Here is a 26210-nt window from a genome sequence, read left to right as displayed (position 1 = left end):
GTGTTTTGCCATAACCATCTAAGATTGGATGATATTAAAATGTAAATGAATAGTTCTTTGATCATTCCCTTCCCAAAAATCACTAATCTCATACCTATTCCTACCCTGCTCTACCACTGCCCCGTACTACTACAAGGATGCATCTGAAGACAACATAACCTGCTGATGACACTCACTTCTCCACTGACAACAACCTTCTCAAGAATCAAGAAAACGCCAATGTTCTAATTCCTCCCTCAGCTCATCAGTCAAACACACATGCTTACTACTTTTTACAGCTCTAGAAATTGCCAAGTTAACCTCCCTACAAAACAGCCTACAACCAGGAACTGCAAGGCCCATTGACATTCATTTACCAGCAAATCGCTGAAGAGTTTTCACAGTAAGTTCTTTTGAAGCAAGAATACTTTCTCTCAAATCAGCAAATTTCAACTTCTTGCACTCTGGCAAAATATAAGCTTGTTTTTTGGAATCAACCAAAAAACCCAGAAACTTGACACATGTCAATGGAACAAACGAGCATTTCCCCAAGGCCAAAGAGTAATCCAACCTTGTCAACACTTCTACTAATATGTATGCGACCTTACAACCTTCTACATATGGTATCCCTGAGAATCATTGGACAACCTAACATGATCGTATCCAGATTTTTCATCTGTCTTTCTCAGAAATGCATTACACCCTACACGCCTAGGAACATCTCCAAAGTCTCCAGCTGAAAGGGAAGATCCTTCACCCAGAGGTTCAAAAATCTGTCATCATGACATTCTTGGTTTTCTTGGCTCAATTGTCAACGGCATCAATATATGGGGCATCTCACACTCACCGACTTTACCGAGCACTCTTATAGCACCTGACCTTATCTTTTCATACAGAACATCACAAATAAAAGCATGATACTTTTTACATAAAGCAGAGTTAGGGAATACAGTACTTGGGGGCAACTCAGAATCAAATGACTTTCCACGAAAATTCCCTTTAAAACGAGTAAAAAACTCTGTCACATCCACTCCCTCTGTAAGCCACTTTCTCACCCTCAATATCGTATCTTCATTCACTCCACTCCTCTCTAACACATATTCCCAGACCGAAACATTTCTACCCAACTGTCCTGCAATAAATGAATCTGGACTATATACCGGCAATTGGTTCATATCAAAATCAGAACCTTCAATTACAGATTCTGCACTAACTCGGTGGGTTGCAAGTGAAGGAGTCCCACCTCTGATTGTCACCCATTCTCCCTTCTGACGAGGAACTATTCTCATGGGATTAAATTCTACTGTCTTGTCAAACTCAGCAGTAACCTGATTATCATTAATCAACACTGACGCTCCATTATCCTCCTACAAATTAAAATCATAATCCATTTAAAGGTCATATGGTGACATTCATAGTGGAACTCCTTCACTTAACAACCCACGTGGGCTTGGTTCACTAGGGCATCAGGGTCCTCGGGTTGCAAGATCAGGAATTCTTATGCATGTCTGATATATAACAAACAATTCAGTTCCATCAAAGCATTTAATGTGTCACTTTAACAATAATAACCATCTTCATCAAAAATATATGTGTATCTTTCACTACAGCCATTTACAATTCTTCCAGCTGCATAAATCAATCAAAGAAAAATTAAGTTCATAAATGAACCTTGAATGAACAAAATCCTGTCACAAAATTGTATCCTTACAATTAAATGCACAAATTTCCATACATATGTATTCTCAATTCACTTTCTCCTAGCAGCCTTCATCAACTCACAATCTTTAACTAGATGCTGTGTCGAATCACAAAAATGACAAGCTAACCTACTAGCATTCCTTCTTCCCATACCTCCCATTGGTCTGTAACCCCGCGGCCTTGAATAAGTACCAAAGTTCTAGGGCACCTAGAAGAGGTGTTGAATACATAGGGTACAGTCCAGCTAATGGAGAATTTGAACCTTTAGAACCTTGATCTTGTTCCATCTCACCCCTCATCTTCATACCCTCACATTTAGACCCCAAGTTTTGTCCTTCTTTAATACATTTATTAACTGTTTTTGACACCAGATCAGCTCCCTGCCCCCCTAGAACTGTAAGACATAAATTCGCGATACTCACTTTCCCTTGCAGACGACCACACTGCCTATACAATTCTTCATATACTTCCATATCTTTATCCCCCAACTTTCTACTTAAGCGAGCTAATTCATCAAGAGTTATTAATATCAGAGGTTCACTAGGGTCCTGCTGAGCAGCTAAAGCTTTAACCCTCTCCTTTACCTTCGAAACATCCTCCTTCTCCAACTTCTCGAGCATCAGCAGTCTCCTTTCCATGTCATCAATCGTCTTTCTCCTTTTCACTGGGGTGGCCTCATTCTAAAATAAACAGGATTTGCTCAATTTTTTTTCCACACACACACTCATACAATATATTAGACACAGTACCTCCACAGTATTGTCTTCAGTCTGATTCTGTCTCTCTGCAGGTGCACCAGACGTACTCGGACCCGCTTCATCATCCTGCAACACATGCCCTTTGGGCTGTCCCCTTTCATTCGCTGCTAGTACACAATAGTGCAACAGTAACTTTGCTGCATCATAATCTCGAATATCTTTCCCTACAAGACATACTTTGCACGTAACAATATCAACTAGACACATAATAGTGATAATACCACAATTATATCAATATAATTAAACCAGATTAAGTGCTCAAGACTAAATATCGCCAATGCTAATCTATTCAAGTACACAGTTTACCTGCTAACTCCAACAACTCGTCCATGGGTTCCCCCGTCATCTCCATCACTGCCTTGGCGATATCCCTCAACTGCAGCGCCTCTATGCGCTTCCCGACACTTATCCTCGTTAACATTTTCTAACCGCCCATCCTTTACTTTCCTGATTACAGGTAACAGAGTAAGCCCCTTCAGACTATGTTTCTTCTTTAAAACTACCGACTGAACCATCTAAAATATAAACAATCATGACGTAAGCATTCATGCTCGACCCAAACTTTACCGTCCGGATAAATACGGATAAACGAAGTAGATAGTATACAGGCATAAAATAAAATTTCACGCTTCCTACATTGTAGTCAATATCCACATTCTTCTCTAATCATATATAAAATGCATTTGAATGAAAACCCAGCTTAAATATTCCAATTTCACACAAAACGCCGCTCCACGGCATGTCTCATATATCATTTAATGGCCCATGGCCCTGCCATATTCCAAATACAATCCAGTTCAAATCTGCGACATCCAACAGTCACATTAACTCAAATATTCTCTAAAGATATCCAACAATCTTTAGACCATAAATTTCACTCAAGCCTCCAAAGGCATATAATGTAAAATATAATATTACCTTCCTCTCGATCTGCTGTCTGCTATCACCATCAAACAGCGAATGGAATGACGTCACTTCGGTAGCACGTGATTTCACTTGTGATATATTTATTTTGCTTGCTTTGAACCTTATTTCTTACTTTTGTTGATAGTCCTGTACATGTATTTTCATTATATATTATAAGCATTGGTTAATAGTAAAAATTTCATACAAAGGCCAAACGTAGCTGACACGTTTACATTTGAATATTACAAACAAGTATCATGGACGTTTAAAAGACGCTCCTTTTGTGCACAAACCTCAAATAAATTAAAAAGCTTAATCCCCATAAAATACCACAAAAAAATCCAATTTCACAATTTTGGTCCTTATTATAGATTTGCAGATATTATTGATTAACTTAAATGAGCTTAAGTAGGTTATTTGCTTTTACGCAAATACAAATGAATAAGTAATTATTTTATTTGGAATGTTAGATTTTTTTTATCCGGTTCATGAATGAAGATACACATCTGGAGAATGCATATGTGTGATCCAAACTAGCACAGTTTTTCTTGACGATAACTTATCTAATATTAAAAGGGTTTTGACAGATATTCACTTTTTGTACAAACATACAAATATTAGGGGTTTTTTTAAAAATAAAAAAACCCCTATGATTCAAGAAAAATTGTCCAACTCCACCCTTTTTGCTCTACTTTAATCAATAAAGATAATATGATAGAATATTCGATTTAATGTGAAGAATGCATTCAAAAGGATCTTTGGTCGTGTTTTAAAGATTCATTGATATACACTTGATGGTTCGCGATTTTAGATACTTATTCAATACACAGCAGTTAATCGAACGAATGCACTTAACTTTAAAAAAATGTCAAGGTAAACCACATTGTTTTTTATACATGTATAATGCCAGATTTTTAATCACAGTTTGCCATGTGAAATTTTTTTTATCAAGTAATTGTAATGAGCAAATGCATTGTAATTGCTCTTTAAATTTATGATTGAAAAGATACGTTTAATGTAGGTATGAACTGCCGTGACATACTTTTATGAATGAATCATTGACATAGTTTTGCGCCCTGGATGATTAACCTTCAAGGCAGCATATTCTAGACTGTTTCTTTGACTTACAGATTGTAAGTAGTGAATACATTAAACTTCATTTTATAATATAAGTCTTGTAACATTACAAAAACAACATAACATTGAAATTGAAATGAAAATTAAACTACCAATACTTTTTGAGTAAGAATTTAAAACAAAATTCACTAATGTCTTATTATGGCTATGATGTGTTTTGTGGTTGTATGGTAGGTTGTTCCAAATTTCTTCGATTCAACTGTTCAAATGTAAAGCATAATACTTTAATATAAAACAAATAAAAATGAATATCATTGTATACACGTTGGTAATGCAGCAGTTGGTCCCACAACGTTTAAATAACGTGTATGGGCTTCAAGTAGCCTTAGAGATTAGAACTATGGGAAAAAATACTTTATCGGCGTTGTAAGTGATTATTTCTTATTTTTATTATTGTTAGAAGCATTAGCAAGATAAATAGATTTAAGTGTTGAATTTTATAGCAATGCCTGACAGGATATGGCTCAGTTGTGTTTTGGTTCGCAGGGTCATCAAATATCAAATCACCGTTAAATGCTATACATGCTTACAGGCCGCGTCAATGTTGGAGATGCCCAAAAGTAATGCATATTAACCAGTAATATAATAAAATACATGAAAATTTTAAATGTTGGTACCCGATGTACATTCCATCAAAGATGATATAGTAGAGAACTGCCTGACTAAACGTAGCTTATTGGACACACATTAGTGGAAAGTCCAAAATGACAAATCACAAGTTCTATCCGAAATAAACAGCCCGTGGGTTGATATAATTATGCAAGGACAGTCCAAATATGAAGGAGTAAGCTATAATTTAATCTAATGTAACATATTATACAAATATACCCTCTCCGATGCTTCAGCGAAGAAGTTCAGTCTTTGACTTTGAGCATTTGGAAGTAGAAGATGAAGGCATTTACACTCTGGATGTTTTGTTTTTTTCTCATAATAACGATTACAGACTCTACGAATTTAAGAGGTTATACAGGTACATAAATACGTATGAAAATCGTTGAAAATTTAGACCAATACACTTAATTTGCAAATAGAAATTGCTTGACCTGGAATGTATTTGCAGTTGTAGGCGATGAATGTGTGTACTCGAAGATTGACCAAATTCTCCAAACAAAGTTTAATGAAACAACACAGATTTGTTGTCGGTCAGGTGTCCATGCGAGATATCGAGAGGAAATGGAAATTGGTTTTTGTGGTGGCAAGTATTAAATAAATGTTTGAACAACTCGAATTTTTTTTTATATACGGAATAATTTTCACGTGAGCAAATCGCAATTTGAAAAAAAAAGGAAAGAATATGCTTAAGATATTTGGCATTTAACTTATGGAAGAAAAAAATATTTTCGTACTCTTTTTTGTTGTAATTTTATCTTATGTGAATTGAAATTGTTGATTGCTGATTTCAGAAGGAATTTACAAACTTCAAATAGAGTTGTGTTACAACGATCAAGTGTATGTAAAGGACATGCAAACAAACTGTAATTGCAAGTGTGGTAAGTTTATCCTTTTATCATGCAGTATATAACTCTTATCGTTTCAAACAGTGTATATTTTTTATTTTCTACATTTAATTAGTATTTGACGAAAAAATAACTTTCAAACACTGTAAAAATTGACTAGCACATACAGTTTGTTGAGATTATGTCTTGGGGGATTTCCACAAATTTAATTGCATCATTTCATAATAAGGAAAACAAAAATGAATATCAAACAAAACGAATTATTGTTTAAATTTAATCTTTATTCTCTCCAAAAATATCTCTTAAGGCTTCTTTCGGATTATCATGTTAAAAAATCTTAATCTTATTTGTCATTCTATTTTTCATTTTATAGGAAAATCAAATTTTGAGAAGGATGAGAACAGAGTGAAATCAGGTGTGCCTAAAGTTGGCTCACTTCGGACTCGTCATAACCGTTGGGAAGAGTTGAACAGATTGAGAGAAAGGTAAAAGTAAAAATTTTCATAAATGTGTCAATTTGAATATGCGATAGATTGATTTTAAAGCTGTAAACAATTTAGAGTAATTATAATGAATTTGTCTTAAAAATCATGTCAATATATATTTTTGCAGGTGCAGAAAGAAATATCGAAGCAACTCTAGAATTTTGTGTTGCATCTGGAAGTTACGGACAACGAAATCAAAAAACAAAAATCATATTTTAATATCCATACTTAGTGGCAAATCCTGTTTTATAAGAGTTTGATTATGAGCCAATAAAAATATGAAGATTCATTTTACGTTGTTCAAATTTGTGTATTTGTATTTAATCGAATTGTAAAAATCAACATTTTAAATCTATGAAAATTTAAATAAAAGTTTTTCAAAGACTTTTATTTGGAAAATCTAATCATTACCGGAATGCAGTTGTTAACCTTTTCTTTAGAAAATACGTTATTCTGTAAATGTAATGTTTTGTTGTTTCAATAATATACGTTGATATTTGGTGTCGGATGAGGCAATTTTTCTGACTCAGTGAATAACTTTGAATAATGGCCTAAGAGTATGTGAACACTGAACGATATTCGTTTTTGACAATCACAGGTATTTAAAGCATCACAAATAGCTTGGAGGTTTGGAATATTTGAAGATAAAATACATTCATAAACAACGTAACATTTTTATGTCTAGTCGGATCTTCTCCTTCATGTCTCCTTGTAAAACGACGTTGTCGGTAAAGATTACAAAATATTATGATACATTTACCTTGGATATTCAAAATATGAGTTAGAATACTTTGTTGCGCGAAGTACAACCGTTTTAGTTTGTTTGTTTATATAATCATTTTATATCATTGCTGATATGGTTTGCAGCCTACATTTACTTTGACAGATATAGTCATTGTAAAAAGTTTGAGTCTGTCTAAGACATGATATGAAGATTTATGGGGGGTTTATGAATGCATTTAGAAAGGGAATCAAATAAATCATTCGTTAAAATTAAATAATTTAATTATGATCTTATCAACATCGTTATTTTTTTTATAAACGCTTAACTGACAATGTTTCTTAGCTATAAACATCCACTGACTGTAAAATAACATCATTGATTTCGTAATATTTGCTAACAGGCATAAAAACAAAGCCTTTACTCAGTCTGTTAATTTTGTATAAGCAGTTGTAATGAATGTGTCGCAAATTTGCTTGTTGTGTTTTTAATTCGTTACAGAACTGCACCAAATACCTTCTTGATTTTTTGATTCTGCATGCAGAATTTTGATCGTTAGCTAAACTAATGAAATCTACAGAAAAGAATTTAAATGACACATATATAGGTGAATGGGTATTCAGAGTCTTTATTCGTAGCACAGATAATTGTAAGGTTAAAAGGATATAATGTTTTTTTTATTTTGCTCTTTAAATACTGTAGAAACACATATTTTCGTTGGGTCAAAATTTCGTGTTTTTTTAACCAAATAAAATTCCGTTGGCATTTAATTTCGTTATTTATTTATCTCTTTGTATTCATTAATACTTTGGTTAAAAATTCGTCATGGATTTAATTTCGTTGATTTATAGTAGATAGTAGAGTAGATAAACTTCATTCATAAAAAACCACAAGACTTTAGTATTCCTGGCTTATCTGACACAGGGTATATCTTTTTATTATGGGAAAGAATATGTGAACTCTGAAAGATATACGTTTTTTTAAATACAGAGGTATTAATACATCGCAAATTGCTATATAATTCAGAATAAATGTATCATTTTTGAATGTATATCGTGTTATAAATACGGGTTGGTATGTGTTCAAATGTTCCATAAAACCCGAAGACATACATCCAAATGTAATACCTTATTTCTTCAATTAACATTTGTTGCAAATTATGACAACAATAATGCACCTTTTTGTGATGAACTAGAAAGCCGCTTCGACTAAGATGACTTAACCAAAAAATAGCACAACAACGTTTCTAGTGTTTGAATATCATAATAAATAAATGTGACATTACTTTTGACAAGATAACACTTTTCTGTTGTAATAAAGTGTAACAGAAAAGAAAATTCACTTGTATAAGTGAAAAAAAAGATAATTAAAGCTTGGTGGAATAGTATCAGTTCTGCTAAAGTCGCAGAGCTGTTGGGAATTTGAACACAAGGCGATTGAAAGTTGAGTTAGAGTCTATTTTGGCATTTTCAGGGGTAACTCTATCGCAGAATCAGATTCAAGAGCATAATGATTTTCATCCGACATTATAGAGGAAAGCAATTTTAACTTTTAATTATATAATAATAATATATTTTTAATTCTATCTCGGAGACGAATTGTGAAGTAAACAAGTCTAATAATGAAACACAATAACTTGAATTTTCCTTTAGGTTTTTTATGTCATCCACACAATATAGCGTGAAATATGAAATATAGCGTATCGTTGTGTCGTCAATAAAAAACCAAATTATTTTAATTCTGGTCACGCTTAACTGCTAAAGCCTTAGTCACAACCAGCCGTCTGTGATTGGTAATTGTGCAACGGGTTATTTTCTGTTCTAGCTGCCGTGTCTGATAGTAAGCCAATCAAATAGTTTCAAATTATTTTACTTAATTTCAAGAAGTCTAGTGTATAACTTGAGGCCGATAAAAAACGGTAGAAAGGTTGAGCTTATTTTATTAAATGCATGTACATTTATGCCTCAAGTGGATTAGTTTGCTGAATCCTTAAAGGACCTTTGCTATGAATTATTGACCCATAATTGTTTTGAACTCTTTATCGGAGACATGTTGTAAAAACGTGATACATAAGATCAACTACATATCATCATAAAAGATGACACGGGTTTGTTTGCATTTTCAACTGTGACTGTCAAGTTATTGTCATCCTGAAAACATTAAATTTCAAAGCAAGAGTACTTATTTAACCTTCTTGATTTATAATCAGCTTTGATATTTAACGTATATTTATATTCATATATAATTAAATGAATATCTCATGAAATTTTGACTGAGTGTCAATATAGGACAATACAATCCCTTCTTACCGCTGCAACCCGAGGCATTTCCCTTTGATTGACAATGGTTGTATATGAAACGGTATGATAGTAACCCGCATGGACACTTGAGTGAGTTCTCGCCTGATGCTCTCGCTTCCGGCAACGTTAATGCCCCCACCTTATACTAACATCCGTCACAGTATGAGGAATATTAACGTGGTTTCAACTACTCTTTGTCGGAAATACCACGTCTTATCTTGGCAGACCGAATAAACTATTCCAACATCACAGAGAATATAAATAACGCAAAGGTAAATAAGTTGTAAAATTTGTCTATTAAATTTTTAAAAATAAAGTTCAGTTAACAAAAACGAATACTTTTTTAATCACGATACAAGTCATGCTTTGTTTCTTTAAAAGCCTTATTTATTTTATGCTATTTTAAAAATTTCCAGCAAGAGTTATGTGATCTACTCAGAGATATTTTGCAAGTCGTTATTTGCAAACTTATCATTGTTCTTATCACCAAGATTTAATTTGAAACAGATTTGTTTTGAAAATCAAACCGAAAATGTTTCTATGAATAGTTTTAGGAAACTACAATAATTATATAGCATTACTCATTTTATAAAACAATATTTATATAGAACGCATGCTTTTACTGATCTGCTAAATTAAATACTTCTAAATCAATATATGTGAGTTAATGACTGGGCCCCGCTTTTCCCCAGGAAACATTTGTCTTAAATATACGTATAAAGAGAGAGAGTTACCCCCACCCCACTTTTTTTCATTTGGCTTGTCAAAATTTTGGATCAGTCTCTCCCACCCTTTCAAAAACGATGTTAATCGTGCCTGAATTGTGCTGCCTAATTCCTACTAACCTTTTTATTAGCAAGCATTTAGTTCAAATGTCTCTCATTACCACATGCAGAGGATCTATTTTAGTTCTTGGTATATAAAGATAGATTTTGACAGATAAACTGATGCTACTTATTTGTCTCATTTGAATTCTAAACGCATAACAGGGATATGGTGGGTAAAGTTACATTTACCTGTGAAGCAGCAAATGCTTTCAGGGCTGTTAAACTATGTTATACGAAAGAAAAGTAGTCTTGTTAAAATTGAGTTATTAATCATAGTTTAAATGCTTGAGAGCACACCAGTGCAATTATATACGACAAAATGAAAACAAAAATATTTCAGCTATTTATTCTTTGCATAATAAGGAATTTCCTATTGGTAGTCAATCCATAAAATACCATGGTTCTTGTTTACAACTTATATATGATGCCAATAAAATGTGACAGAAATGGCAAGGAGAAAAACCTTTATTTGCTGACACATTTTTTTTCGGAAAGCTTGTTGCTATTTGACCGAGATCTTTCTTAAACGCCTTACATGAGGCTTAGTGTAAAAAAGTTCAATAAATAAGTTGAAACTTTCCATTGAGTTTCCATGCATCCCCCTCACAGCTGACTAATACTTTCTTTGTTTGGCCAAACAAATTAAAAGGTTTATGTCCGATTCTGGAGACATTGAAAACCAGAGCAAGAATGTTGAAGTGTCGTTAAGTAATATCGTGTATTATTCAAAGGTATTTAAAAGCTACCGATTCTTATTACATGATTAAAAGAGCAGCATTTACAATGTATATACAACATGTATTTATGTAAAATAAAATACTGATTTTTGTCAAAATTATGTTGTGTAGTTGACGTTCAGTACAAAATAATAGACAACATACAAAATGCATTTGTAATTTACAGACGTTGAAACATCTAGGCTGATATCTTGATATCATTATTTATAAAATTTTATAAAACTGTTAATACTAAAAAAAATTCGCATTTGAAATGCGTAAAAAGTTTGCGATTTTTTATCATAAATTAAAAAAGTTGCATAAATGTTCACGCGTTGACATAAATTGTGCATGTAAATGATTATGCTTATTTTAGTAATTATAATTATGAACTGAGTTCAATTAAGTGTGAACATTTCTTTTCTTGACTCAATATCAAAATTTAAGTATTTTTATCAATCTTTGTATGTGCTCTTCAATCAGGTTTTTAGCTTTATGTCAAATATATTACATTACATGTATGAACGTTACAATTAATAGCTCCAAGATAATGATTTTTTTTTTCAAGTTTAGCGTATTTGTGTTGAAGTGTGGCAAAAAAAGGTTAATTGCTTTCTGAACTGCCCAATGGATTTCCACACCTCTCTCTTTAATCGCCCCCCCAAAATTTTTTCCGAGTCCTAAATTAAATCCAAGTGAACTCATAAAATAACACACAGAACTCTGAATACATAATTTACATATTTTTAGAATCCAGTTTATTCAGCCAATTTAATGGTGTGTGTAATGGGTGTATTTATATAGCAAAAGAAGTGTATATAGGCAGAATGTCCTCATTTTCAAGCGCAGATTATACAATGAGCACGATAAAGACATGAACCCGTTGTAGCTAGTCCATTAGATAACCCATTTAACTTGTTAGCAAGCAAACGGCCAAAACGTTTCTTTCAGATAATGTTTAGAAAATTCTAATTTCAAACAAGTGATAATTTTGGCAAGTGAAAAATGTAAGTATTTCTATTGTAAAAATAAATAAATGAATTTGACTTTTTTAAATTCCTATCAATAAAGGCATTGGTTTATTTAAAAATTTAATAACGCATCCAAGTACTTAATTCATTAGTTACCAGAACCTCAGTTGTAACTTGGCATGGTCACAATGCTTTGGTAAGCCGTTCAAATCAATCCCAATTTGAGTGTCAGTCGACGAGATTAAAGAGAGATACAGGAGTCATAAGTTTTTAGTATATAAACAAAGTATAGGCCATATTTGTATGGTTTTTTCCTTTGAATGTTGACAAGAAAATGTAAGGTTTAGACCTAAAATGGATATGCTTGAAACCGTTTATTTTTGTTCAAAACGATTTAGCAGACCAAAAAAACCCAGCTTGAAATAGAATTTTTACTGGTTTTTTTAACTAATGTAGCACAAAAATATAGCACGATTTATGTATATGTGAGATTTATGTTTGCTTATCACTCTTTTATTGACATCCACATTTTGGTTGTTCAGAAGAGGATGACGAAAGCAATTTAAACAACAATTAAAAAAAAAATTGACCAGATCGTGACCATGCCCGTTTAATATTTGATTATTATATAATACAGAAATTTTAAAAAACTTATATTTAACAGCCGAACGAATAACCCATTCGAGTTTAAGCATTAAAAAGTGTAGATTAGTTTCTATACTGACTTAAAAATGTAATTCTTTCCTGTAGACCATATGATCTTCTATGCATGGTATCAATAATTTTTTTTTTAATCGAAAATAATTTGTGCATTTTTTGAAATATCGTATTATTGAAAGAACAAAACAGACGAAAAATTACCAAACTTTTTAAATTCATGATTGAAAAGATACAATTCATGTAGGCATGAATCACATTTAAAATTGTTAGTTATCGTCTGCATAAAAAAGCTTAAAGCTTAAAAATTTATGTCAATTTTTCACGGGTATTGTTTTAGATTTAGCGGATATCAAGGATAAATATAGATATGCTGATTTTTTTTCAATTGAAATGTGTCCATTGCAAATTATCTTCTGCCTTTACCCCCCAAAAATATATAAGGAATAAGCAATTTTTTTTTCATTTGGATTTCAAATTAAAGGGGTTTTGACAGATATTCACTTTTTGTACAAACATCCAAATATTATTTAAAAAAAAAACCCTATAATTCAAGAAAAAGTATCCAATACCATCGTTTTTGCCCTAATTTAATCAATGCATATAATATGATAGAATATTCGATTTAATGTGAAGGAAGCATTTAAAAGGAAATTTGATCGTGCTTTAAAGATTCATTTATATACAACTTCTGATTCGCGTTTTTAAATACTTTTGTCCAATATACCCAACAAATAATCAAACGAATGCACTTAACTTTGCAAAATGTCAAGGTAAACCACATTGTTCTTTATCTATGTATAATGCCAGATTTTAAATATAAGTTTGCCATGTAAAACATTTTATTAAGTAACTGTAATGAGCCAATGCATTGTAATTGCTATTTAAATCTATGATTGAAAAGATACCTTTCATGTAGGTTTGAATCGCTGTAACGGACTTTTATGAATGAATCATTGACATAGTTTTGCGCACTGGGGTAATCCTCGAAGTAGCCTAATCTGTGTTGTTTGTTTGACTTACAGATTGCAAGTAGTGCGTACATTCTATTTCATTTCAAGATGTAAGTCTTTGTAACATTATAAATAAACGTAAATAATGCAGCAGTAGGTCCTGCAACATTAAAGACAACTTGAGGAAGCTTAAAATAGTAACCTTAATTATTAGAACCATGGGGAAAACGTAATTTCTTGGTGGAGTAAATATTTTTTTTATTTATCAAAGTATGACCAAGATTGATAAATTTAAGTCTTTAAATTTCAAATAAGTGTCTTACTTAACAGTATATGGCTCAGTGGCGTTTCTGGTACGCAGTGTCATCAAAATATCAACTCACCATTAAGGTTATGAATACATGCAGGCTCCGTCAATGTTGCAGATACCCATAGCTACCCAAAGTAATGCATTTGACATATCAACAGCAATTGGTTATTTCATCTTTTATCTGTCAAGAAAAGGAGTCATCGATCTTGAAATGTGTGATATTGTTAGTGATCGTCTGCATATTAAAGCTTAAAAGTTTTAACTAGAAGTTTAATTTAAAATTGCATATTAAAGCCATTTGCCAACTAGAAACAACAAAGGTTTTTTTATTACATTTTTTATCTGACAAGATAAGGGGACATTGATCTTGAATTGTGTAATATTGTTAGTGATCGTCTGCATCATAAAGCTGAAAATTTTTAAAATTAATTTCATTTCATATTTTCTTGGGTAATAGTTTAGATCTAGTGGATATCAAGTATAAATATAGATGTGCTGAAAAAATTTTCAATTCAAATTTGTTCATTGCAATTTATTTACACCTTTAACTTAAAAAAACGTAAGAAATACGCAAATATTTTTCTTTTGAAATGCTAGATTTTTTTATCATTTGAGACAGTATATGAATGAGGGTAGAAATCTAGAGAATGCGTACAAGTAATCCAAACTAGCGCAGTTTTTCTTGAAGATAACCTATTTAAACTTAAAAGGGTTTTGTAGGTACTTATTTCTTTTTCACAACCATCTAAATATATTCTTAAATAATTATAATCCCTTATGATTAAAGAAGATTTTCCAACTCCACCCTTTTTTTCCTAATTTAATCAGTGTAGATAAATATGATAAATTAATCGATGTGAGGCAAAAAATGTTTTCAAAACGAGCTTTGATCGTGTTCTAAAGCCTCATTGATATATATTTGCTGATACGCGTTTTTAGATACCGGATTTCAATGCACACAAACGTTAATCAAATGAGTGCAATCAACTTTTAAAAAATGTCAAGGTAATTATAACCTCAGCATTCTTTTTAAGTGTATCATGCCAGATCTGTATTTACAGTTTGTCCTATAAATTTTTCATTCAGTATTTATGATAAGCAAATACTTTATAAATGCTCTTTAAATTAATGATTTCAACGATATCTTTTTCGTAGGATTGGACTTTTATGAATGAACCGTTCACATATTTTTGTGCACTGTATATTTAATCCTCACTATAGCGTATTCTTGGTTGTGTGTTTAACTAATAGGTTTCACATTTTATGTCTTGTACCATTACAGAACAAATATAACATTGAAAGTTTAATAAATATAAAACAATCATTAAATTCTGTGTTACACTTTGCAACAAAATTGCCATTTGTCTTATTGCTTTGATATGTGTTGTTTTTGCGTCGTGTGTTGTTCCAAACGTTCTTCGATTCAATTGCCGAATGTTGAATATGATCCTTTAATATAAAACACAAAAATTGATATCTTTATATATGAAGACTATGAAATCATAGAGACTCAGTCCATTTCAACCAGTCAAATTAATAAAGTACATGAAAATATTCAATGTTGCTGCCCAATGTACATTCCATCAAACGATGATAAAATTGACAATTACCTGACTATATGCAATTTATCGGACACAGATTAGTGGCCGATTAAACATAACGGAAAATCCAAAATGACAAATCACAAGTTCTATCCAAAAGTAGATTAAACCCGTGGGTTGATATATGCAAGGGCATTCCGAATATGAAGGAGTATGCTATGATATACTCTAATATATCATATTAAACAAATACATCACTGCCCGATACTTGAGCAAAGAAGTCCAGGAACCTTGGGATCAATATTTTTCAAGAAGAATATGAAGGCGTTTACATTCCTAATGCTAAGTTTTCTTCTCATAATAACGGTCGCAAACTCTACGAATTTAACAGGTATGTACAGGTACATTCATACGTATAAAAACCTTTGAAAATTTAGACCAATTCACTATTTGCAAATGCAAATTGTTTAACCTGGAATGCACATGTAGTTGTAGACGAAGAATGTGTATATTCAAAGATTGACCAAATTACCAGCGCAAAGATTAATCAAACAACACAGATTTGTTGCCGGAGATCCGGTGTCCATCCAAGATATCAAGAGGAAATGGAAATTGCTTGTTGTGGTGGCAAGTATTTAATAAATGTTCGAACAACTCAAAATTTTGTTTATATACGGACTACTTTTCACGTGAGCAAATTGCAATATGAAAAGGGGAAAGAGAGAATATGATAGATTTTTTGCTTTAAACTTATGCAAGAAAAAGTTATCTTCGTACTTTTTTTTGTTGTTATTTTATCCTATGTGAATTGAAGTTGTTGGTTGTTGATTTCAGAGGGAATTTACAAACCTCAAATAGAGTTGTGTTGTAACGAGCAAGTGTATGTAAAGGACCTGCAAACAAACTGTGATTGTAAGTGTGGTAAGTAATCCTTTTATCATGCATTATATACTCTTGTCGTTTCAAACACTGGAGTTTATACATTTCAATTAGCCTTTGACAAAGACAATAACTTTTAAATACAGTAAAAATTGACTAGTAAATGACGTTTGTCGAGAATATATTATGGGTGTATTCAAAAAATTATTTGTTTCATTTTAAAGGAAGAAATCGAAAATGAATACATAATAAAACGAATTATTGTTTAGATTTAATCATCGTGCTTTCAAAAGTATCTGTTTAGTCTCTTTTTCGGATCATCATGATAAAAATTAAAAATTCTTTTGTCATCTATTTTTCATTTAAAAGGAAAATCAACTTTTGAGAAGGACGAGAATAGAATAAAATCTGGTGCAGCTAAGGGTTACTCACCACGGACTCGTCAAAACCGTTGGAAAGAGTTGAACAGTTTGGAGAAAAGGTAAAAGTAAATATTTTCATGAATGTTTCAATTTGAATATACAATAGACTGATTTCCAAGCTTTAAAAGATTTAAAGTAATTTTATGAAACTTGTCTTGAAAATCATGGTATATTTTTGTACGTAGGTGCAGAAAGAAATATCCACGCAACTCTAAAATTTTGTTCTGTATCTGGAAACTACGGACAACGAAATCTAAGAACAACAAACATATTTTAATATCCATACTCAGTGGCAACTCCTTTTTTATAAGAGTTTGATTTGGAGCTAATAAAAATATTAAGACACATTTTACGTTGTTGTTTCTATTTGTATTTAAGTATGTTGTAAAAATCAACATTTAAAATTCAAGTATGAACATTTTTAATAAATGTTTTTCAAAGACATTTTTTTTGTGGAAAGTCAAATCATTACCCGAATGCAGTTTTTAAAATTTTCTTTCATATTTCCCGAGTACGATGAGATTTGGCGTCGGACGAAGCAGTTTAGCTGTCACAATAAATAACTTTAAATTTATGGGAAAAAGTTCGTGAACTCTGAACGATATACGTTTTTTGACATACACAGTTAATAAATACATCGCATTTGGCTGGATTGTTTTTAAATATTAGGTTTATAATATAGGCACATAAAAACGTTACTTTCTATACCTTGTCTGAACTTGTTCATATCTCCTTGTAAAATGACTTTGTCAAAAACTTGTAATACCTTGTATATTCAAAATACTATCTTTTTTTTTAAGTAGAAACGTTTTACTTTGCCTTTATTAATATAATCATTTTATAGGATTGCTGACATGGTTTGCAGCCCACAATTACTTTGGCAGATAGAGTCATTGTAGATATTTTAAGTCGAAAGCATAAAATTAAGAATAATGGATTTTTTTAATTAATGCAATGAGAAAGAGAAATGAATAGATCACTCGTTTGATAATTATTACGAGTAATAATATTTAATGCGTATGATCGATCCGATATAATCCAATCCATTTATATTCCAACAATTCCGAATACGTATATAACTTATGAATTTATATCAATTACATAAAGTAGTAAAAACAATAAATAAGTAAAGTCTTATAACTTTTGAATTAAATTATTTAATTATGATCTTATCAACAGCATAAGTGCATTAACTGACAACGTATTTTAGCTACTAACTCCCACTGCCTGTAATAAAGCATGATTGATTGTGATATATATATATTTCAGTGAAACTTTACATTAAAACAGTTAGATTTATCTCAGGAATGACGTACTAAATTGTATTGCGCAAGGTCACAATAGCCGCATAACACAACGTTGCATCATCGTTTTTAATCGTTGAAAAAAAAACAATTCGGGTCACATAAGGGACTGTCTCAAAAGCTTCATAATATAAATTAAATTGTATGAGATAAATAGAACATCTATGATTGTGTGATTTTATATTTGCTTTATCTAACGAGTTGAAATGGTTATGGCAAGCCTCGCGAATATATACACCATTTCAACTCGTTGGATAAAGCAAATATAAAATCACACAATTATAGATGTTCTATTTATCTCATACAATTTGATTTATATTATGAAGCTTTTGAGACAGTCCCTTGTGTGACCCAAATTGTTTTTTTTTTCAAAGATTAAAAACGATGATGCAACGTTGTGTTATGCGGCTATTGTGACCTTGCGCAATACAATGTAGTACGTCATTTCTGAGATAAATCTAACTGTTTTAATGTAAAGTTTCACTGAAATAAACCTTAAAATAATTTTTTAGCTCTATATAATTTTTCTTAGAGCTTATTCACTTGATTAAATGGAAATTCCGATTAGAAGACTTGAATAATCAAGTTTGTTGACATACACAAAGTTGCGAATGCTCGTTAGTTTGAATTGACTCGAACGAGGAACAGTTGTTGATGGATGATGTTTAATAAAACAAACAATAGGCTAGCCTTATGAACCAAAATTGATAATAGTGAATAAGGATGCTTACTGGTGGTGGAATAAAAGTATCATGAAACATTATTTCGGTAAGTTCTTGTATATAAACACAACCAGAGCGCTCTGTTTTCATCGCGTCGTCAGGATGAACTCCTTCATAGTTAACGTAATTTGTAGTTTTATAAACTTCACAAAGCAAATTGAAAGTTGGAAGTAGGTTAAATTATCATAAATCTTGACAAACAAGAAAAAAGGGTCTTGTGGTTACGGTTATGAATAACTTTGCAAAAAAAGGGGGGGGGGGGCTAGCCCCCGCCCACTAACAATAGCCCCCCGGTTCCGACGCCTGTGCTACGCAGTTACGTGTTTTCCTTCATATTTGTAATTTAAATCTTTGACAAAATCAATTTTATATTAATTTTTGTAGTAGATTTAGTTATGTTGAAAGTACTAGCAAATCTTCGAAAATAGGTCACTGAAGCGTTGAAGCGAGGGACTGTGTCAAAAGTAGTTCCGACCGGAAGTATTTGATATAGCATCACCCGTGTGATATAGCAAAGGTTTATCACACGGGTAATATACACCACACGTATGAGATATATATATATATATATATATATATATATATATATATATATATATATATATATATATATATATATATATATATATATATATATATATATATATATATATATATATATATATATATATATATATATATATATATATATATATATATAATATCTGAAGATTAACAAACAAACATGTCATTTCCTGGTATTTTATCAATTTATTAAAAAAAAACCTGAAACAGCATTAAATTCTACACATTTATAAATCTACGCTTTTCAACTGAATTATTTTGTTACTTTTTCATCCTACGTCCATAATCTGCCTAAAGTTACGTAATGTTTAATCATGATGTCACGTGGCGTAGGAACACACAGTTGAATATCAAAAATGTATTCCAGGAGTGACATCTATCAAATATTGAGATAAACATATGATAAATATATATAGAAGCAGAAATAATAAATATGTTGCAAATGTGCTTGTTCTAGAAATACAATCTTATAATTATAAAGTGCTGATTGATTTATAAATCCAAGAAGCCGCGAAAAAACATGCAGGCGTTTTCTCAATTCGATTAAAAATCGTTCTGAATACCGTCTTGATTTTTTTTATTACGCATATTTTGATCGTAAGCAAAAGTGGCGAGATCTACAGAAAAGAATTTAAATGACACATACATAGGTGAATGGATATTCAGAGTCTTTCAGGTAATATAGAAGGGTAGTTAAAAATATCAAATTTTATTTTGCTCTTAAAATGCACAAGCTTTATTCATAAAAAATCACAAGTATTTACCACACAGAGCAAAGCTGAAATAATGAATCATCAAGAGTTGAATTTTTTCAAGTCATTCTACATCAGTTTTTAAGTATATATATTCCAAACAGTAAATAAGTAGTCAGAGATCTCTTAACTACTTACATGTATTGGTACATGTGTCTCTAGAACAACACAACAATTTCAATTTCAACAACAACAACACCCAAAAAAAACAATATATACACATGGTTAAGAACTTTATTTGCTCCGTTTAAATGAATGCTTTTTGTTTTTAGATTTATAATTTGAATGTATTCGATATTAATAGTTAACATGTACGATGAAATATACTTTAAATACATAAAGATAAATGCAAAACGCAGTATTTTACATTTTACACAATCTAAAGCATGCGGTATTTAAATTTTGTCTGATAAAATTCAGAAGTTAAGAGTTAAAATTACATGTACCCTGAACTACCCATCGCGTTTCCGTATTTCCTCGCCCCAGTTTGGAAAACCCCTAGGATGTGTCAAGCAGTAAATCTTTTAAATAGTAGGTATGCGGCATCTTTATGGAGAATGCCTTGGAATTTATTGTGAAATTAAACTGTCATAATATGAATCTATTTTCGTGATTAAAATGATACGTACTTTAAATGTATGTTACATACATGGGCATTCAAATAGGTGCTTTAATAATGACTTAATCAAAATGACACTGTAAAATTTTAACGTCTGTTTTGAATATCATTACTTCTAATACCTTTTTGTGAGCAGATAATGAATTTAACAGATAGCCGTGAATGAAAAAATGAATTCTAGCATGTTTTGAGGGCCTGTTTGAATAACGCTGTGTTTGGGAAATATGTGTTTAGCTGATTATAAAAAACCCAGCATGCAAAATATCACAAAAATTGATTATATTCGTTGGTCATATTCACAATTGAAAATATTGGTATTCAACATACTATACTACTACCAATGATAAAAAATGTGCATGGCCATCTTTATGCTAATCCGTTTGTCCTACATTTTTATACAAACGTCTTTGTTTTCTTTTCACAAATATAATATTTACCTGTTACTGCAAGAAAACCTCTGTTAAATTTGCACTTTTCTATACAGTGATATTCCTCATTGAAATTTAACCAATAAGCTTTAAATGCCCATTGTGTTTAAGCTGAAATTTAAATGACACGGTGCAGCCAAAATGTAAATGAAATTTTTATACGGTGTATCATTTTCCTCAACCTAAAGTTAATATTCAGCACACACAAACTGAAAAGATTATAAAGTAAAATTGTCCGTTGCTGGCGGAGCCGAGCCTTCTATGGACTTTACCGACCCCATAAATTTCTTTAAACAGTCAGTAACAAACCTAATAAGTGTTTTGTTTTGTCGAGGTCCTAAAGTTTGATATGTAAACAAACGTTTGTGTAGAAAATCCGTTCAAATAACGTTATGTCCGCCATGTTGCGCTATAAATTTTAACGCTTGCCTTTTAAAGAAATTTGTAAGGCAGCCACGTGACGCGTTTCATCCAATGACGTCGCGACATTCTAGTCCGAGGCAAAACAATTGTGGATGTAAACAACTAGTGCAAACAAGAAACTAAACGATTTATGAAACATACATGTATTTTGTTACATTTTTGAAATAAAAAACATTTAAATTAAAAAAAAAAAAGGGCATCGTCACGATTGTGATCAAATTGTATTTTTATTTTTTGCAATGCTTTAAAAATGCATTGATAATGATCAAATGAAATTTTAAAATCAGTTGTAGAGTTATAAGCTTGATACAGGAATCATAATTCTTTGTCATGTAAATAATCTCTTTTTTTATTACACAGGATAAACATACCAGCAAGCAATCTTTTTCAAGCTGATTTGTCTATCTACTTATTCGACTCAAGCATAAAATGATTTGCTTTACATAGAATAACAACGAATTAAGGGCTATTTAACTAACTTATGACTCAACGACTGACACTCAACCTTATGGTTGTCTATTACATGTAGAAATGCCCTACTGAAGTATTGAAAGCTTTAAAACAAAATAACTAATACATGTATCGCGACTATGCTCCTTTAATTGTGTGTAGTTATACAGCGAGTCTGGGCACAAACAACACAACTAATTTTTTTAACCTAGGGTTTTCGATACAGATTAATGGTTCCTTTAATTACAAAACATTCCAAAGATATGCCTGACAAAATTATTTCTTTGCGCATTGTGACTTATTATTTCAAACTTCTACGAACCCACTCCTATGTACATTCCAACAATAACTTATCAATAAATATTGCAAACTGTGCACATTAATACATGTATATATCCTGGCCACATGATAGATTAATATCTGCAAAGAACAAATCCAAATCATATGTAAGTAGGTCAATGAATGCAGTCTGTTCCGATTAATATCAGGTAATAAACGGTTCAGTAATATGGGAAAGGTCTGCTTGAAATACCAAAATATATTTTGTCACATAAATTAATACTTTTTTGGTCATTAGAATATGCAGGAGTTTACCATAATGAATTTAAATATTGTCTGATAAATATACAAACTAATAGCACTACATTTTTATGGAACAATTAATAGGTTCTGCTAGGCTCCCACGTAAACTATTTTAGATCTTAATGCTAGTACCTATAAAAAGAAATGTAAAAATCATTGCATTTCCTTAATAATTGAAGAAGATTGAATTTTTCATTTTTAAACAGAATGTACACAGCAAATGATCAAAAGCATGCATGTGCATGTTGATAGATGCAGCTTTTTCTGATTAATATCAAAATTAAGTTTAGAGTGAAATCAATACCTTGAACTAAATATATAATTTAGATTGTATCAGACATAAAAATGTCATCACCACTTAATGCTAAAATGCCAATGCAATATCAACAGTGCAAAATTTCAAAAGAAAATGCATGCAAACGTATGCTTGATAATGTTTAAATCTCAGAACAAACTATATCAATGGATTCACGAATTAAAAGGCACTAATTACCACGACATAAATGATTACATAAGAATTATTCTTTTTTTTTAAAGCATGTCAAAAACGTAATCAAAATAATATATTGAATGAAATAGTAGTTATTTTTCTACTTCAAATTTAAATCGTCATAAATAAGTAAAAAAAAAAATCAGGTATCATATGTAAGATCAATAGCATTAAATAGCACAAAGCATTGTTTTAAAAACCCCCGAAGATCTACACATCCCGAATGATCCTGGTTCAAATAATAATATGGGGGCTGATATCTGGTCTTTCCGCTTTTCCATGTTATATAAAACAGCGCTCACATTTAGCCCATTTTGAATTTTGCTGAAGAGGTCTATATATAATAATTAAGAAATGAACTGTACTCTGAAAATGTTAGCCTGCATTTTGCTGATACTGGGGGTCCTCTACGGTAAAGCTGTCGCCGAAGGTAATAGCAAATTTCCATACATACTTATTTCAAAAATCTCATAAAAATAATTTTCTATAAATGCTGTATAATATACATAAAATGCCGTCTAGTTGTAGGTGGAGAATGCGTTTTCACACAGAACGATACAATAGATTCCACAGAATTTGATAACACGACACAGATCTGTTGTTCAAGATCAGGTGTTCACGACAGGTATCAGCAAGGACAGGAAGTAGACTGTTGTGGAGGTAAGAATAAGCGTATATACATGTACTTTACAAAAATACGGGCTCTAATTTCACTGTGAAAGATAAAATTTAATGAGACAATTCATTTTTAAAAATTGAATTCATTGATTCAAAGTGTAATATTAACAACAACTGCAAATATTCGAGGAAAAGTCAAAACACTTTCAGGCTTTAATTGTTTGCTTCTAACCTAGTCAATTCTACAATGCTTCATTTTGAACCATTTATTTCAATTGAAGAAGGAATATATAGACTAGGAATGGATCTCTGCTGCAACAACAAAGTACTTAGAATGGATATAATAATGAAAACCTGTGACAAACGTAAGTGTATGAAAAACATTTTATGATCTTTTTTTTATTTCCACATTTTAAGATGATTTATAGTTGCAGATTACATAAAACAATAAACCTTTATTAGTTATTGTCTTTGATTGGGGAGCAAATTTGATTTTTTTCCTCTAATATAATTGCTGTATTGTCATATTTTAAATTCAAAGTTGGAAAAAAACATTGAAAATAATCAAAAACTAATTCTAGGTCGTTATAATAAAAATGAAATACACGAACCCCTAAATTTCCATATTTTTTTTCTAAAGTGCAATTTTTTCCTGAAGTCTACATTAAATGAGTTTTCAATTTTGATATATACAATCATTTATTTTGTTAATCGTTTATATCTCATTATTTCTCGTACTGCAATAATGGCTTTGAAATCACGACTTGAATTGTAACACGCACGGAAATATTATGAACGCATCTGAATCATATATGGGTAATCAAATAACCATGGATTTGGATGTTTTGAATCAATATAATAAATTGCATTACATGTTGTTATATTCAAACATTTATTTGATAGTTAAGTAAACGTTTGGAAAGTTTATAGTAAGAGAGCAACGAAAGATAACCCAGCAATGGAAATGTCAACGGAAATATAGTTAATAATTATACAGAGATAAAAAAAAACTTGTTAAAAAGGGGGGGGGGGGGTTGAAGCCGCCTTAGGGTCCTCAGTGGGTCAAGAGCAAAGCCCAGGTTGGGGCCCAAGTGGTGAAGCCATTGAAAGCTTTAATGCTCTGCTAGTTATTCTTAAAAAATTTAAAAACATGATAAGTAGCAACAAATCTCGACATTTTACATGTCATTGTGGTAAATGTAATTTGTCGATATAAATCTAGCTATTTCTATAATGCTACAGTAAAAAATGTAATTATGAATATGTGTACATGTAGCTGTTGTTGTTAGTCCTTTTAATTCAATTTACGATTAAATGATTGTTTAATTGTTTTAAATGATTAGTCGTTTGATTTGTATAATATCTCATTTACCAGAGATTGTGTTTGTATATTAGATAGATTGATTTAGAAAATGGTATTAAATACTTCAATAGTTTTTTTTTCAAAGTAGGAAAACAAATAATCTACATTTTTAAATATGTTGGGTTTTTCAGGGACAGATCTCTTGGAAAAGAGGAAAAACATTGTAAAGTTGTGCAAAGACAAAACTAACTCGACATTGCACCAAAACTGTTGTACCACTACTAAACTTTTATCAAAAAGGTATTTAGTTTGTAAATCTCTCTTTTTTTCAAATATGTAAGCAGCTGAAAGAAATATATGTTTTAAGATAACTTCTGCAAAGTCTATGTTTTTTTTAACAAAAATTTTTTCTTGTAGATGCAACAAGAGACGAAAGGAGATTCAGAGTATTTTAGATTTGAGATCTTTGCTAGGAAAATCGAAAGAGAAAAAGACACTGTTGATGATAATTTTACTGTAAAAAAAATCAATGATTAAATTTTAAAACTTAAATCGAGTGATTTCTTACTTTTTTATATTAATTTCGATTGAGACTTAAAATATTCCTAAATAGGTTTTGTCCTTACATATTGGCTTTGAATGAGTTTTTTCATATCCAAAAAAACTTACTGTAAATCGATTGTGTGAACTATTTTGTATACATATCACATTTGTTTTGCGTCACAATATTGGTAAAAGAAAGTATTTGAGAAATAAGTAGCAATATTAAAAGTTCACCGGAATATGAACTGGTTTATTGTTTATGATCAATCCTCTAAAGCTCGAAGGGTTTCCCAAAAGATTTTGTCACGTACTGACCAAGTTTAACTAGTGAACTTTTTAACATTGTTGTTTATTACTTTTATTTACGTTTGAGAAAGCTATTCGTTCAGAATTATAAATATAACCGTGATTTTATATTCATTATAATACAACCATAAAACGATCAGCGCGTTTTTGCAGTTTTACATACTCAATATTTTCTAGATTTCTTAAGAACGAAAGCGGTTGGTTCTACACAAGCGTGTTCATTTTTGTCAAACATAAAAATCAAAGATCAGAACTGACTTCCTTTAAGTGTTGTAATTTATATTAAACAATATATTGATCTTATTTGTTTGTGTGATGATTCTTGTCTCATACGCGAACAGAGAGAAAACCTGCATTACTCTTAGAATCACCTAATTATTTTACAA

General features: G+C 31.2%; 1 protein-coding gene and 2 long non-coding RNA genes across 3 annotated transcripts; 2 read left to right on the top strand and 1 right to left on the bottom strand.

Moving 5' to 3' along the window:
* Positions 1–593: 593 nt before the first annotated feature.
* Positions 594–2859, bottom strand: LOC136271451 (uncharacterized). The gene is made up of 6 exons (XM_066071508.1): positions 2745–2859; positions 2430–2602; positions 2265–2360; positions 1223–1346; positions 827–1111; positions 594–715 (listed from the first exon to the last, which is right to left on the bottom strand). Exons 1-6 carry the CDS (start codon positions 2857–2859, stop codon positions 594–596), a joined length of 915 nt encoding a protein of 304 aa, XP_065927580.1.
* A 6720-nt stretch (positions 2860–9579) lies between these two features.
* Positions 9580–25527, top strand: LOC136271800 (uncharacterized). The gene is made up of 5 exons (XR_010709795.1): positions 9580–9716; positions 23577–23714; positions 23954–24037; positions 25167–25275; positions 25393–25527. It is a non-coding gene; the product is annotated as an uncharacterized lncRNA (long non-coding RNA).
* On the top strand, positions 16247–17039 carry LOC136271801 (uncharacterized). The gene is made up of 3 exons (XR_010709796.1): positions 16247–16340; positions 16668–16779; positions 16906–17039. It is a non-coding gene; the product is annotated as an uncharacterized lncRNA (long non-coding RNA).
* Positions 25528–26210: the final 683 nt, after the last annotated feature.

The sequence above is a fragment of the Magallana gigas genome, chromosome 9 (assembly GCF_963853765.1).
Source record: "Magallana gigas chromosome 9, xbMagGiga1.1, whole genome shotgun sequence".
In the NCBI taxonomy this organism is placed as follows: domain Eukaryota; kingdom Metazoa; phylum Mollusca; class Bivalvia; order Ostreida; family Ostreidae; genus Magallana; species Magallana gigas.
This window is presented reverse-complemented; position numbering and strand designations above follow the sequence as displayed.